Source organism: Schistocerca nitens, unplaced genomic scaffold, assembly GCF_023898315.1.
Source record: "Schistocerca nitens isolate TAMUIC-IGC-003100 unplaced genomic scaffold, iqSchNite1.1 HiC_scaffold_519, whole genome shotgun sequence".
In the NCBI taxonomy this organism is placed as follows: Eukaryota; Metazoa; Arthropoda; class Insecta; order Orthoptera; family Acrididae; genus Schistocerca; species Schistocerca nitens.
This window is the reverse complement of record NW_026046052.1, coordinates 752,512-768,848: the sequence shown is the minus strand read 5'-3', so window position 1 is coordinate 768,848 and position 16,337 is coordinate 752,512. Positions and strand designations below refer to the sequence as shown.

Here is a 16,337-nt window from a genome sequence, read left to right as displayed (position 1 = left end):
TTACTGATTCAACGCAAGACCGGAACGTCCTAGCATTTTCTGTCAACGTCGGTACATAGGGTTTGTTCTACTTTCGAATTCACTGAACGCTTCACGCATAGCCCTCCTTACGCTCACACTTTGGACATCGTTTAGCTTCTGTTTGTCTCGGAGGTTTTGGCTGCGTTTAAACTTTGGGTGAAGCTCTCTTTGCTTTCGCAACAGTTTCCTAACGTTGTTGTTGTAGTATACCACGGTGGGTTTTTTTTCCCATCCCTCACAGTTCGACACTCGGCACGTACCTGTCTAAAAACGCATTTTTACCATTGCCTTGCACTTTCTCCATGAACACTCAACATTGTCAGTGTCGGAACAGGCATTTGCCTTTTCATCTGTCGGGTCGTCTGCAAATCTGCCTTCTATTACTCTTGCTAGCCAAAACAGATAGATACACCGTCCTCCCTGCAACGGCCTTATGATCACTGCGTCCCTGTTCTGCACATACAGAGTCGAAACACGTTCGGGTCTGTTTGTCATCCGTAGGTCCACGATGTTATCTCCACGAGTCGGTTCTCTGTTCATTTTGCTCGAGGTGATTTTCGGACAGTGCACTCAGTATAATGTCACTCGATGCTCTCTGTCCCCCTACCACCCGTCCTGAACATCATCTGAGTGTCCCAGTCTATATCGGGTAAATTGAAATCTCCACCTAAGACCCTAACATGCTGAGGAAAATGTATGTGAAATGTGTTTCCAAAATCCGTCTCTCCGTTGTTCTGCCACTAATGCTGCTGCGTCGGGAGGTCGGTCAAAGGAGCCAATTATTATTAAACCTAGCTCGGTTGTTGGGTGTAACCTCCACCCACAATATTTCACAGGAACCATCCACCTCTACTTCACTACAGGATCAAAACTACTACTCAAACAGCGACGAACACACCACCACCGGTTGCATGCAATCGAGCCTTTCTAAAACACCGTCTGTACCTTTGTGACAATTTCGGCAGAATTTATCCCTGGCGTCAGCCAGCTTTCTGTACCTTATCACGATTGCAGAGCTTCGGTGCTTTCTCTGTCAGCGCTTGCGGTTCCGGTACTGTACCAACGCAGCTTCGACAGTTGACAATTAACAAACGATACCGATTGCTGCTTGGTCCCCGCACCCGTTGAGGCTGCTGTTGCCCCCTTTCTGTACTTGCCCAAGGCCATCTAACCTAACAAAACCGCCCAGCCCACGCCACACAACCCCTGCTACCCGTGTAGCCGCTTGTTGCGTGTAGTGCTCTCCACCTAAGACTATAACATGCCTTCGACATTCGCAGTGTACAACACCTTAGGTTAGGGTTGGCGTCGCTTGGGTTAGGTTAGGTTACGTTAGGTGGACGTGGGTTAGGTTAAGGGTTAAAGTTAGGTTAGGCGTCAAAGTTAGGTTAAGCGTTCGGACGTGAGGCGTCAGGTGGCCGCACCTACCTTACGGCCGGACATCTTAGGTTAGGCTAAGGGCGCCGAGGTCACGTTACGTTCACCTTCGGGCGCCACACGTAGCTGTCACAGGTAGGTAGTAGTTCGGTCGGTCGGTCGTCGGCAAGCCGCAAAAAACTACAGACGACGTCGACAACAAGACCGAGCAGGAGGCAGATATATACCGAGCGCCAAAGAGACCGACCACACACACACACACACACACACACACACAAAACAACAAACACCACCCACCGGCCAAAGGGGCACCAAAAAAACCCACAAAGCCGAGCACCACACGTCGCGACCAGAGGCAACCCGCAACCGCAACGGCGCTTTCCGCACCGGGCCGGATGCACGTACGACAACACCGCTACCCGTACACAAGGCCTCCCATTGCACACAGCCGCTCTGTGTTCAACATCATCAATGGCGCGCCCGCGGCTCGTCGCGGTCGCAGCCATGACGCCGCCGCCACTTTTGCACCAACACATTCACGCACCGCAAAACAGCTCGCCGACCCACCGACACAGCACAGCCGACAAACAAAAACAACCGCGGCGGCGGCAACAAAACAAAACAAACACCTCGCACCAAGCGTCCGACAGAAAACAAACGGACAGGCACACAGGCCTCTGCTAACGACCACGACACAGCGGCACGCTGCCCCTTTCCCGCCACTCTCGATTCACAGCGCACGCGACCCCGTCGTCGACGACGACACGCGACGGGCTCGCTTCCCGCAACCTACACCTTTCCGCCACTACGCACGGCTCCACCCGACGCCCGTCGCAACGGCACTACTGCACGCACTATCACCCCCGCCGCCGCCGCCGCCGCCGCCGCCTCCTCCTCTCTCCCCCTTCCCGTACACAACAACACAGCCAAAAACACACTCACGACCCAAACATAACAACATGGCACGTGCATCGGCGCACACCCCCAACCAGTCACCGTCGACACAACCACACGCAAGGCACGGAAAAACCGGCGTCCTTCCACGTTGCCATCAAAGCAGCACAAACAACCACACAGGAGGAACCACCAACAACTGCCGGCCGGCCGGCAACCACCAAACGCACATTCCCGCTCGCCACCACACACCTCTCGGCAGCCGTTTCGCAAAGACATGACATGACATGACGCGACATCATCGCATCACGGGCGACGCACGCACACCGACCCACTTTCCCGCCCGTCTCTCTCTCTCTTTTTCTTCCGACGCCTTCGGCCGAGCACACACGTACGTGGCACAACGCCCAACACAGTCACACACAGTCGACAGGCGCACGCCCAGGCACGCAACGACGCAGCGCAGCAAAGGCGCCCGCGACACATACCTCCTCTCCCGTCTCGCCGCCGACCGCCAGCCAGCCACTCGCAATGTGCACTGGCCAACCGGACACACGTCCACCGCGCCGCCTCCGACCACCCGCCAGGGGGCGCTCACGTCCGCGACAACAGCGCGGCCCGCCGCCGGGCGGGCCCAGCCCGGCCCAGGCGGCGCGCGCTGCTCTGCACTCGGCGCGCCGCGCCACACATCCTGCTGCAGACCGGGCTCGTCTCTCTGTACGCGTCTGCGTCTGCCCGCATCTCATCTTCCTGCGCATCAACACAAACGAGGCCACGTGAGCAAACCCCCGTCACAACGCCACATCACGCACTGCCTTGTCGACCGCCTAAATAAATGCACTCACCCACCAGCCATCCGCTTCGTCCTCTTCTTGCTTACTCGTTGTTCGTCGTTGTTGCTGCTGCACCAGCACCAGCACCAGCACCGGCGGCGGCGGCGGCGGCGGCGGCGGCGGCGGCGGCGGCGGCGGCGGCGGCGGCGGCGGCGGCGGCAGCGGCAGCGGCAGCGCACACAGCCCCCAGCCGGCCGCATCCGAGGGGGCCCCGCCGCCAGCGTCGCCTCCTTGGGCACAGGTGCGGTGCTGTGGCCGCCCATCCAACCGCATTTGCTGGCCGTCCCAGCCGCCAGGCAGGCGTTCCCACTGCCGCGCACCGCCTCTGCTGCAGAAGACGAACAAACGAAACGTACAAACATACACGCACCCGAAGCGTGGCCACACACGGACGGGACCGACAGGCTCCAAGGCGACCAAACGATGGAAAAACAAACACAAAAACAAAAGACACGCGAGCGAGCGAGCAAGCACGCAGTCGCCTCGCCTCTGTCCTCCCGCCCCCGCCCTTCTCCCCACCACATGCCCACAAACACCACCGCCTGCCCGCATCTCCACATTCGCCCCCTCCATTTGTTCCCTTGCGTTCGTTCCTTCCTTCCTTCCATGTGTCTGCGTGCGCGGCGCCTCTCCAACATCCGCCGTCCGTCCGTCCCGTTTTCGCCGTACCACACGCCACCGTCGGCGCCGCCTCGCCTCCTCCCAGTCCACCACCGCCGCCGCCCCTGTCCGCCCCGCACACCACCATACACCGCTGCTTGTCCCGGCCGTTGCCACCAAAGGCGCCAGCCGCAAACCGCGCCAAACGCCGCAGCGCGCGTGCGTCCTTCCTTCTTGCTTGCTTCTCCGTGCCGACGCTGCCTCTATTCCCGCACCCATTCGGCCGACAAGCACTGGCGTCGACGACACAGCCGTTGGGCTCCGGCACTGCGCGTACCGGAGTTACACGCGCACCCCCCCTCGCGAACGCACGACTCATTCTCTTTGTTGTTTCTCCTCTTTCTTACGTCTTCGTTTCTTGTTTGTTTGTTTGTTTGTTTTTTTTTTTTTCCTCCCACCGCCGCATGTGACACAATGGCCTCCCTCCCCCTTTCGTTCGTTGTCGCCGCTTTGTTTCTCTTTCTCATTGGTGCACGTCCGACGCGCTCCATTTCCACCACACCACGGCCATCGGCCTCCTCAACGGGCAGGCGCAGTGTGCCATTCTCCGGCGCACAAGCACACCGCGCGGCTCGCTCTCCTCGCCCCCACGCCACGCCACGCCACGCAGCACAAATGATGCTGTCTCGCAACACGACACACGGTGCGCACACCCCCGACCACGCGGCTCTTAAAAGGCATGGCACCGGCGACATGCGCCGCCCCGGCCCGCATCCGTCGTCTCACGTTCACTGCCGGCCGCGTCTGAGGCTACAACCGCACCACAACAACGGTCCCCTCCCGGCAACACATTTGTTGCACAAACACAACCGCCGAGCGCAGCGCGAGCCACCCACACGCGCCCTCCCCGTCTTTAAAAGCCTCCGCGTCTCCTTTCTCCTTTCGCGCCCCTCCCATCTCCCGAATATGCCAGCAGCGGTGCCACTACCGCGAAACGGACACGCCTTCCGGGCCACATGCAAGGGCACGCCCACCACCAACTACTGCCATATTCGCGGACGCAGTTAGGCAACACGCAACGCACTCTCCACCTACTTTCTCTCTCTCGTCCATTCTCTTTAAAACACACGAACCAACCAACCACGGCTAACACACTTTTTCGCGACACCTTTGACTGCGTTATCTTGACCGTGACGGCAGCTATCGACCTTCCAATTCCCCACTAAACACACACACACCCCTACATACACACCCTTCGCTACACCGGACAACAACAGCGTACACAACAGGAGGGCACACGAAACGGCAGGCAAGGGCAACGCATTCTCATAGATTCCTCCTCCGAGCCATGTCGGCGAACGTTTCATCCGGGAAGGCAATGCAATTCAGCCGTCACCACGGCCGACACCTGCAGCCGCGCCGTAAACGCCTTTCAGTGCGGCTGCAATGCACGGGAACGTTCCGTTGCTATAGACAGCGCCTCTCCGTTTTTCCCTGCTTCGTTTTCCGGTGATTGCTTCTCCATTTTGTTTGTTTTATTACTTTCCGTTCCCCTCCTCCACCATTGTTTCCGTCCCCAACAGTTTTGCTCATTCCACACGTTCTGCCCAGACACGACACTCGACCGATCAAAGGTCAGCCTTTCGTCACCGTTCGCGGCGCCGACGGTGCCACAGTGCGACTGGTGTGAACACCGACACGTTGCCATGACGCCGGTGTACCGCGCCGATATTGACAGTTACTCAGAGCCGCCGGATCGGATCACATCACCGACACACCTGCCATTTCACACCGGGGGACACAGACCAACGAAACGCGTGTACGCCCATAACAACAAACAACGACCGTCGTCGTCTAGCCTCACGCTTACTGTACTCAACCGAACACACGTGCACCGTGAATGACGTGCGTGCGCACAACAGTCCAATCAATCATCAGTCAAACTGCAGAAACGGCTATCATCAAATCAAGGGCCAAATAGGTACACCACCGTGCGTGTCGCCTACCCCACCCGCCCGTACATTTCTTGGCGACTTCGTAATGGATGATAGTACGACACGTCCATTTAAAACGTCACCAACACACACACACCAACGCGCCGTACAGCAAAGGGAATAGTCGACGGCAACACAACATTTCACCCTCGCCATCATGTATGATGTGACAACAGACGGCCGTAACGGTGACATCCAACAATCAATCAATCGCGAGGACTTTCAATTGCAGTCACGTGACTAACCGGGCAGACGGAGACAAAGACATGAATCAGCGCCACAGACAGCACCAACACCTCCTATCGATCTATCTGTGTGTCGACAAACAACCACGCCAAGACTCGTGCACGCATTCCACGTCACACCGGCGGCAACCAAACCCTCGCGGCCGTACCCCAGTAACCACAACCACAACCACATTCGAGACCACACCACCACGGCACAGCAGCACCACCAGCTGCCTCGCAACCAACCAAACCGGGTAGCTATGCCGCCCCTCTCACTCACTCACTCACTCACACACACACAAACAATTCCGCTCTTCCCGCAAAGGCAATTTGGTGGCCCTGAAAAGGGCCGTTTTGCCGCTCTCGCAACGGAGGGAGCTTCCTTCCTTCCTTCCTTCCTTCCTTCCTTCCTTCCTTCCTTCCAAGAGCCGAAGTAACAACCTCCTCCTTACTTGGAGCTCGTGTACTTGGTCACCGCCTTCGTGCCCTCGCTCACGGCGTGCTTGGCCAGCTCGCCAGGCAGCAAGAGCCGCACAGCCGTCTGGATCTCGCGGGACGTGATGGTCGAGCGCTTGTTGTAGTGCGCCAGGCGAGACGCCTCGGCCGCAATGCGCTCGAAAATGTCGTTCACGAAGCTGTTCATGATGCTCATCGCCTTCGACGAGATGCCCGTGTCGGGGTGCACCTGCTTCAGCACCTTGTAGATGTAGATGGCATAGCTCTCCTTCCTCTTGCGCTTCTTCTTCTTGTCGCCCTTCGAAATGTTCTTCTGCGCCTTGCCGGCCTTCTTGGCGGCCTTCCCGCTAGTCTTGGGCGGCATCTCGAACGTACAACAACAGGCAGCAAGCGCTCCGCTCTAGTCAGCGTCTCCCCACACAGTGGCACCCGCCGCTACCGCAACACCGCACCTTTACCAGCTCGCCCTGTTGCGGCCGCCGACCAATGGGGCGCGCGCGCAACCGGCCGCCGCACCCGAGCCCATAAAGGGACCCCCACCCCGCCGCCGCCGGCACACGCACGCACTCCGCTGCTCGACTCGCTGCGGCTCGCACCGTTACGGTTACGTGTTTAGCGCTTACGCCACTAGCCAAACGCCATGTCCGGACGCGGAAAGGGAGGCAAAGTCAAGGGCAAGTCAAAGTCCCGCTCAAGCAGGGCTGGGCTCCAGTTCCCGGTCGGCAGAATCCACCGCCTCCTGCGCAAGGGAAACTACGCCGAGCGCGTCGGCGCCGGGGCGCCCGTCTACCTCGCCGCCGTCATGGAGTACCTCGCGGCTGAGGTGCTCGAGCTGGCCGGAAACGCGGCCCGCGACAACAAGAAGACGCGCATCATCCCGCGCCACCTGCAGCTCGCCATCCGCAACGACGAGGAGCTCAACAAGCTCTTGTCGGGCGTCACCATCGCACAGGGTGGTGTCCTGCCCAACATCCAGGCCGTCCTGCTGCCAAAGAAGACCGAGAAGAAGGCCTAAACAGGGACCGCGGCGCTGCGCTTGCGTGCTCCCTGCACGCAAACGCAAACGCGCCTTTGCCTTGCCGGCTCGCCTCACAACAATCGGCCCTTTTCAGGGCCACCACACAAACCTACGTCCAAAGCAAAGTTTCCGTCGTCCTCGCCGCACTTTACAACAACGTCCACAGCGCCGGCGCACGTCCGCCATCTTGTCCACAGCCCGTGTGGCCGAACACACACACATTTTTTCTGCACCCCTCCACGCACGCACAGTCGCGTTCCAAACAACGACAACGACATCAATACACCAATAATGTGATGTGATCATTGTTAATATGTTCATAATTAAAAGAGCGCGTAACGGCCCGACGACGGACGACACGCGGGCCGCCGCGCGCGCTCTCCAAACACACAGGCACAGGACAAACCAAACCAAACCAAACAGCTGATCCGATCGATGATCCGGCCCGCGCCACAAACAAACCACGCACACACCGGACTCAGCCGCGCCCTCCCGCATCCATCATCACACACGTCACGTCGAAACTCCAAACGGAACGCACGCACGCAAAGCAACAGAGGCGCACAACAACAACAACAACAACAACAAACACACACACACAGAGGCAGGCAGGCAACACAGACCCTTTCGCACTTTTCAATTTCCGAACAGTGTGGTGGCCCTGAAAAGGGCCGTTTTTCGTCTCTCCCACCAAGCACGGGCAACGGCACGGCCGCGGGAAGGCCACAGCACAGCACACCGGCTGCCTGCCTAACCGCCGAAACCGTACAGGGTGCGCCCCTGCCTCTTCAGGGCGTACACCACGTCCATGGCCGTCACAGTCTTGCGCTTGGCGTGCTCAGTGTACGTCACCGCGTCGCGGATCACGTTCTCCAGGAACACCTTCAGCACTCCGCGGGTCTCCTCGTAGATCAGACCAGAGATGCGCTTCACGCCGCCCCTGCGAGCCAGGCGGCGGATGGCGGGCTTCGTGATGCCCTGGATGTTGTCGCGCAACACCTTGCGGTGCCGCTTGGCGCCACCCTTGCCCAGCCCCTTTCCTCCCTTGCCGCGGCCTGTCATTCTTCCTCCTCCTCAAGCAACAAAAAAAAGCACAAGCGGCAGCTCCTCACCCGGCGCTAGCGAGTCGGCTACGGTGCGCCGTGAGCGCGCGCCGCCCCCCCTATATAGACTCTGGCCCGCCCTCCCCCCACCACGCGCACCGAGGGCATATAAGCGCAGCACGGGCCCGCGCGGGCCCGTGTTGTGTTCGAAACGAGAAGACACGAAAAAGAAGAGAAGAATTACCAACATATCGTCAAAGAGATGAATGGAGGCAGTGCAGGGACATCCTGCAGGGACTCTACCAACCAGGGTGAAGACCGCACACCCTGAAGAAGATGGTTCTAGTCGAGCGCGGGCCCGTTGTCAAGGCAGCACCGGACGCTTCGCTACCGCACGCACCGCTAACCGCTATGGCCCGCACAAAGCAAACGGCCCGCAAGTCCACCGGCGGAAAGGCGCCGCGCAAACAGCTCGCCACCAAGGCGGCGAGGAAGAGCGCGCCCGCCACCGGCGGCGTCAAGAAGCCCCACCGCTACAGGCCGGGCACCGTCGCCCTGCGAGAAATCAGGCGCTACCAGAAGAGCACAGAGCTGCTCATCCGCAAGCTGCCGTTCCAGCGCCTAGTGCGCGAGATCGCCCAGGACTTCAAGACCGACCTGCGCTTCCAGAGCTCCGCAGTCATGGCCCTGCAGGAGGCCAGCGAGGCCTACCTCGTCGGCCTCTTCGAAGACACCAACCTGTGCGCAATCCACGCCAAGCGCGTCACCATCATGCCCAAGGACATCCAGCTCGCGCGCCGCATCCGCGGCGAGCGCGCCTAAACCGCTTAGCCGCGGCACGGCACCGCACGCGCGCAACACAAAAAAAACGGCCCTTTTCAGGGCCACTAACATCTCTCCGTCGCGAGCAAAACTTTTGTCGGTCTTGCCGCCCAGCCTCTCTCTCTAGCCCCGTTAAAACAACCACCACAATTCCCCACCCTCCCTCCCGTACACAGCCGCTCTCGCCAACAATCACAATCGACGTCATCCCACCCCACCCCTTCAAATACACACAAACAAACAGCCGGACGACGTCACCACGGGTGGCTGGCCGCCGCCGTCTCCGAGGCGCCACCGCGCCTTCCCAATTCCCGCCGGCCACTTCCACGTCTCAACGTCCCCGTCCCCCTTTCACACAGAGAGGACACACACATAACAAACAAGACGCGCCATCCGCAAAGCAAGCAAACAAACAGAGTCTCCAGAAACATGAGAAACCAACCGTCGGCCGCCGCACAAAATACAAAACACAAAACAAAACGGCCACAACCGCTCCGCTACCGCGCGCCGCCGCCTACCGCCACCGGCCCCACAATCCAACCACCACGGCACGCACACAGTACCCACAAGGGTCATACAGAAACGCCACACAAACACCAACCAACCACACACACACACACACACACACACACACACCCCGGCGCATGCACGCACGGCCACCCAAACAAGACAACACAACGCGCCAAGCACGACAATCAACGCCTTCCCGACGTCCTCTGATGGCCCTGAGAAGGGCCGTTTTGGGCCGCGCGCAGCCGTGCCATCGCGCGCCACTAGACGACGCGGGGGAGGGGGGTGGGGGACGACGGGGTCAAGCGCCAGCCCTTCCCTTCCTTCCCCTTTCCTTTCTTTACTTTAACTTCACTTCTTCTTCTTGGGCGAAGCCTTCGCCTTAGACGGCGTCGTCGCCTTCTTCGGGCGCGGCGCCTTCGGCTTCTTCGTCGGAACCTTCGCGGCCTTCTTCGCCTTCGACGGCGACTTGGCCTTGGCCGGCTTGGCCGCAGCCGCCTTCTTCGCACCCGCGGGAGCCGCCGACGCCGCAGACGCCTTCTTGGCGGCGCCCGCCTTCCGACCGGTCGCCGCCTTCACGCCACCAGCCTTCTTTGCGCCGGCCGCACGGGCGCCCTTCTTCTCCTTGCTGGCCGGAGCGGCGCGCTTCTTCTTCGCACCGCCGGCACGGGCCTTGCCGCCCTCGGCCGCCCCGCCGCCGGCGCCGGCAAGCTTGAAAGAGCCGGACGCGCCCTTCCCCTTCGTCTGCACCAGCTCGCCAGCCACGACGGCCGACTTGAGGTACTTCTTGATAAAGGGCGCCAGCTTCTCCGCGTCCAGCTTGTAGTGCGCGGCAATGTACTTCTTGATCGCCTGCAGCGACGAGCCGCCGCGCTCCTTCAGACTCTTGATGGCGGCCGTCACCATCTCAGAGGTGCGCGGGTGCGCAGGCTTGGCGCGCGGCTTCTTCGCAGACGCCGCAGACTTGGCCTTCTTCGTCGTGCCGGTGGCGGCGGGTGCCGCAGCAGTCTCGTTCGTAGCCGCCTGATCTGCCATTATTTCGACGACGCGCGTACACACACGAGAGCGAGAGCGAGAGCGGCAGGCGGCAAGCACGGCGGCAGAGAATAGCCGCCGCGCCGCCAGGCCCAGCCAGTGTCGCGGGCGGGCGCGGACGGCCGAGAGAGCGGCCGCCACTCTGCGCGCCGCCGCGCCGCGCCTCCCGCGCTTGCTACCGCCCAACGTCCGACAGCCTGTGCGGACCAGCCCCAAACCTGCGCCGCAACCACCCGCGCCGTTCAAACCACCGAGGATGGGGCTACACACGGCCACACCACAGTCGCCAACCAGTCGCCACGGCAGCGCCGCAAACCACGGCCAAACTGCAGCTACCGCGCGCTACAGCCTGGCTCGGCCCGCCGAGAATCGCCGCCCCCGCCCACATGCCGCCCCCACAGCCCCAGCCGACGACCCGCCACAATGGCCAAACCTTCGGCAAAAGTGCCACACCGTCGCCGCGCCAGCCCGGCCAGCGCGGCCGCCGCCACAGCCACACAAGCGGAGGCGTGCGGCGATGCCGGCCGTGCAAACGCACCTCCGCCGCCCCATCGCCCTCCCACCGTTTCCCGATCGGCCCGCAGCCGTCGGGCCACCTCGCCCGCCAACATTCGCGCCCCTTTCTCACAAAATTGCCCGCCGCAAACAAAACGGGCGCCGCCTGCGCAACATCGGCACCGGCCAACCGAGCGCCGCCGCCCCTCGCCGCTTACGCGAGGGGGGCTGACCGCCGTCCGCAACTACAGACACACCGAATCTGCCTCCAAGCACACACGACAGCCGACCTCCTACATTTATACGCCGCAAGCCACCCAACGGTGTGTGGCGGAGGGCACTTTTTACGTTACGTGCCACTGTCGTCATTGCCTCCCTTTGCCGTTCCAGTCGCGTATGGTTCGCGGGAACAACGACTGTCTGAAAGCCTCCGTGCGCGCTCGAATCTCTCTACTTTTACTACATTCGGGATCTCCTCGGGAGGTATATACGTACGGGGAAGCAATATATTCGATACCTCATCCGGAAACGCACCCTCTCGAAAACCTGGCGAGCAAGCTACACCGCGATGCAGAGAGCGCCTCCCTTGCAGAGTCTGCCACTTAACTATCACGGTTACCACATAACCCTGTGACGAAACGTTGGACCTTTCTCTATCTCCTCCGTCAACCCGACCTGCTACGCATCCCACACTGGTGGGCAACACTCACGTATGGGTCGGTCGAACGCGTGTTTTTGTAAGCCACCTCCTTTGTTGATGGACTACATTTTTGCTAAGCATTCTCCCAGTGCATCTCAACCTGGTACCCGCCTTACCAACAATTACTTTTATCTGATCATCATTCCACTTCCAAATCATTCCGCACGCATACTCCCAGATACATATTTTACAGACGTCACAGCTACCAGTGTTTGTCCCGCTATCATATAATCAATCATACAATAAACGATCCTTCTTTCTGTATATTCGCAATACATCACATTTGTCTATGTTAAGGGGACAGTTGCCACTCCCTGCACCGGGTGCCTATCCGCTGCCGATCGTCCTGCAACCTCTCTGTATACTACATACAGCACATCATCCGCGAAACGACGCATGGAACGTCCGGCACTATCTACTAGCTCATTTATATGATATGAATTGTGAAAAGCAATGGTCCCATAACACTCCCCCGTGGCACGCCAGGGGTTACTTTAACGTCTGTAGACGTCTGTCTCTCCATTGATAACAACATGCTGTGTTCCGTCTGCTAACATCTCGTCAATCCAGCCACACAGTTGGTCTGATATTCTGTAGACTCTTACGTCGTTTATCAGGCGACGGTGCGGAGCTGTATCGAACGCCTTCCGGACGTCAACGACAATGGCATCCACCTGGGAGCCTGTATCTCATATTTTCTGGGTCTCATGCGCAAATAAAGCGAGCTGGGGGTCTCACACACGATCGCTGTTTCCGGAATCCAACATGGATTCCTACATAGTAGACTCTGGAGTTTCCACAAACGACATGATACTCGAGCAAACAACATGTTCTACAACACATCGACGTCAGAGATATGGGTCTATGGTTTTTGCGCATCTGCTCGACGACTGGGACTACCTGTGCTCTTTTCCAATCATTTGGAACCCTCCCTTCCTCTCCAGAGACTTGCGGTACACGGCTGTTAGAAGGGGGGCAGGTTGTTTCGCGTACCCTGTGTAGGAATCGCGAATTGGTAATCCCGTCGGGTCCGGCGGACTTTCCCATTCCTCCTTGGACACTTATTTCGATGTCAGCCGGTTTCTCGTTCGTGCGAGCATTTAGAGACGGAACTGCAGTGCGGTCCGTCCTCTGTGAAACAGCTTTGGAAACAGGTGTTTAGGTATTTCACAGCTTTACGCGTGTCATCCTCTGTTTCAATGCCATCACCATGCCGGAGTGTCTGGATATGCTGTTTCGAGCCACTTACTGATTCAACGCAAGACCGGAACGTCCTAGCATTTTCTGTCAACGTCGGTACATAGGGTTTGTTCTACTTTCGAATTCACTGAACGCTTCACGCATAGCCCTCCTTACGCTCACACTTTGGACATCGTTTAGCTTCTGTTTGTCTCGGAGGTTTTGGCTGCGTTTAAACTTTGGGTGAAGCTCTCTTTGCTTTCGCAACAGTTTCCTAACGTTGTTGTTGTAGTATACCACGGTGGGTTTTTTTTCCCATCCCTCACAGTTCGACACTCGGCACGTACCTGTCTAAAAACGCATTTTTACCATTGCCTTGCACTTTCTCCATGAACACTCAACATTGTCAGTGTCGGAACAGGCATTTGCCTTTTCATCTGTCGGGTCGTCTGCAAATCTGCCTTCTATTACTCTTGCTAGCCAAAACAGATAGATACACCGTCCTCCCTGCAACGGCCTTATGATCACTGCGTCCCTGTTCTGCACATACAGAGTCGAAACACGTTCGGGTCTGTTTGTCATCCGTAGGTCCACGATGTTATCTCCACGAGTCGGTTCTCTGTTCATTTTGCTCGAGGTGATTTTCGGACAGTGCACTCAGTATAATGTCACTCGATGCTCTCTGTCCCCCTACCACCCGTCCTGAACATCATCTGAGTGTCCCAGTCTATATCGGGTAAATTGAAATCTCCACCTAAGACCCTAACATGCTGAGGAAAATGTATGTGAAATGTGTTTCCAAAATCCGTCTCTCCGTTGTTCTGCCACTAATGCTGCTGCGTCGGGAGGTCGGTCAAAGGAGCCAATTATTATTAAACCTAGCTCGGTTGTTGGGTGTAACCTCCACCCACAATATTTCACAGGAACCATCCACCTCTACTTCACTACAGGATCAAAACTACTACTCAAACAGCGACGAACACACCACCACCGGTTGCATGCAATCGAGCCTTTCTAAAACACCGTCTGTACCTTTGTGACAATTTCGGCAGAATTTATCCCTGGCGTCAGCCAGCTTTCTGTACCTTATCACGATTGCAGAGCTTCGGTGCTTTCTCTGTCAGCGCTTGCGGTTCCGGTACTGTACCAACGCAGCTTCGACAGTTGACAATTAACAAACGATACCGATTGCTGCTTGGTCCCCGCACCCGTTGAGGCTGCTGTTGCCCCCTTTCTGTACTTGCCCAAGGCCATCTAACCTAACAAAACCGCCCAGCCCACGCCACACAACCCCTGCTACCCGTGTAGCCGCTTGTTGCGTGTAGTGCTCTCCACCTAAGACTATAACATGCCTTCGACATTCGCAGTGTACAACACCTTAGGTTAGGGTTGGCGTCGCTTGGGTTAGGTTAGGTTACGTTAGGTGGACGTGGGTTAGGTTAAGGGTTAAAGTTAGGTTAGGCGTCAAAGTTAGGTTAAGCGTTCGGACGTGAGGCGTCAGGTGGCCGCACCTACCTTACGGCCGGACATCTTAGGTTAGGCTAAGGGCGCCGAGGTCACGTTACGTTCACCTTCGGGCGCCACACGTAGCTGTCACAGGTAGGTAGTAGTTCGGTCGGTCGGTCGTCGGCAAGCCGCAAAAAACTACAGACGACGTCGACAACAAGACCGAGCAGGAGGCAGATATATACCGAGCGCCAAAGAGACCGACCACACACACACACACACACACACACACACAAAACAACAAACACCACCCACCGGCCAAAGGGGCACCAAAAAAACCCACAAAGCCGAGCACCACACGTCGCGACCAGAGGCAACCCGCAACCGCAACGGCGCTTTCCGCACCGGGCCGGATGCACGTACGACAACACCGCTACCCGTACACAAGGCCTCCCATTGCACACAGCCGCTCTGTGTTCAACATCATCAATGGCGCGCCCGCGGCTCGTCGCGGTCGCAGCCATGACGCCGCCGCCACTTTTGCACCAACACATTCACGCACCGCAAAACAGCTCGCCGACCCACCGACACAGCACAGACAAACAAAAACAACCGCGGCGGCGGCAACAAAACAAAACAAACACCTCGCACCAAGCGTCCGACAGAAAACAAACGGACAGGCACACAGGCCTCTGCTAACGACCACGACACAGCGGCACGCTGCCCCTTTCCCGCCACTCTCGATTCACAGCGCACGCGACCCCGTCGTCGACGACGACACGCGACGGGCTCGCTTCCCGCAACCTACACCTTTCCGCCACTACGCACGGCTCCACCCGACGCCCGTCGCAACGGCACTACTGCACGCACTATCACCCCCGCCGCCGCCGCCGCCGCCGCCGCCTCCTCCTCTCTCCCCCTTCCCGTACACAACAACACAGCCAAAAACACACTCACGACCCAAACATAACAACATGGCACGTGCATCGGCGCACACCCCCAACCAGTCACCGTCGACACAACCACACGCAAGGCACGGAAAAACCGGCGTCCTTCCACGTTGCCATCAAAGCAGCACAAACAACCACACAGGAGGAACCACCAACAACTGCCGGCCGGCCGGCAACCACCAAACGCACATTCCCGCTCGCCACCACACACCTCTCGGCAGCCGTTTCGCAAAGACATGACATGACATGACGCGACATCATCGCATCACGGGCGACGCACGCACACCGACCCACTTTCCCGCCCGTCTCTCTCTCTCTTTTTCTTCCGACGCCTTCGGCCGAGCACACACGTACGTGGCACAACGCCCAACACAGTCACACACAGTCGACAGGCGCACGCCCAGGCACGCAACGACGCAGCGCAGCAAAGGCGCCCGCGACACATACCTCCTCTCCCGTCTCGCCGCCGACCGCCAGCCAGCCACTCGCAATGTGCACTGGCCAACCGGACACACGTCCACCGCGCCGCCTCCGACCACCCGCCAGGGGGCGCTCACGTCCGCGACAACAGCGCGGCCCGCCGCCGGGCGGGCCCAGCCCGGCCCAGGCGGCGCGCGCTGCTCTGCACTCGGCGCGCCGCGCCACACATCCTGCTGCAGACCGGGCTCGTCTCTCTGTACGCGTCTGCGTCTGCCCGCATCTCATCTTCCTGCGCATCAACACAAACGAGGCCACGT

The 16,337-nt window shown here is 58.9% G+C and overlaps 2 protein-coding genes across 2 annotated transcripts; both read left to right on the top strand.

Annotated features, from left to right (window-relative positions):
• Positions 1–1,793: 1,793 nt before the first annotated feature.
• LOC126232531 (uncharacterized) lies at positions 1,794–2,573 on the top strand. The gene has a single exon (XM_049942775.1). The coding sequence runs from the start codon at positions 1,794–1,796 to the stop codon at positions 2,571–2,573; it is 780 nt and encodes a 259-aa protein (XP_049798732.1).
• Positions 2,574–15,063: 12,490 nt separating this feature from the next.
• LOC126232530 (WAS/WASL-interacting protein family member 2-like) lies at positions 15,064–15,840 on the top strand. The gene has a single exon (XM_049942774.1). It carries the CDS (start codon positions 15,064–15,066, stop codon positions 15,838–15,840), a length of 777 nt encoding a protein of 258 aa, XP_049798731.1.
• Positions 15,841–16,337: the final 497 nt, after the last annotated feature.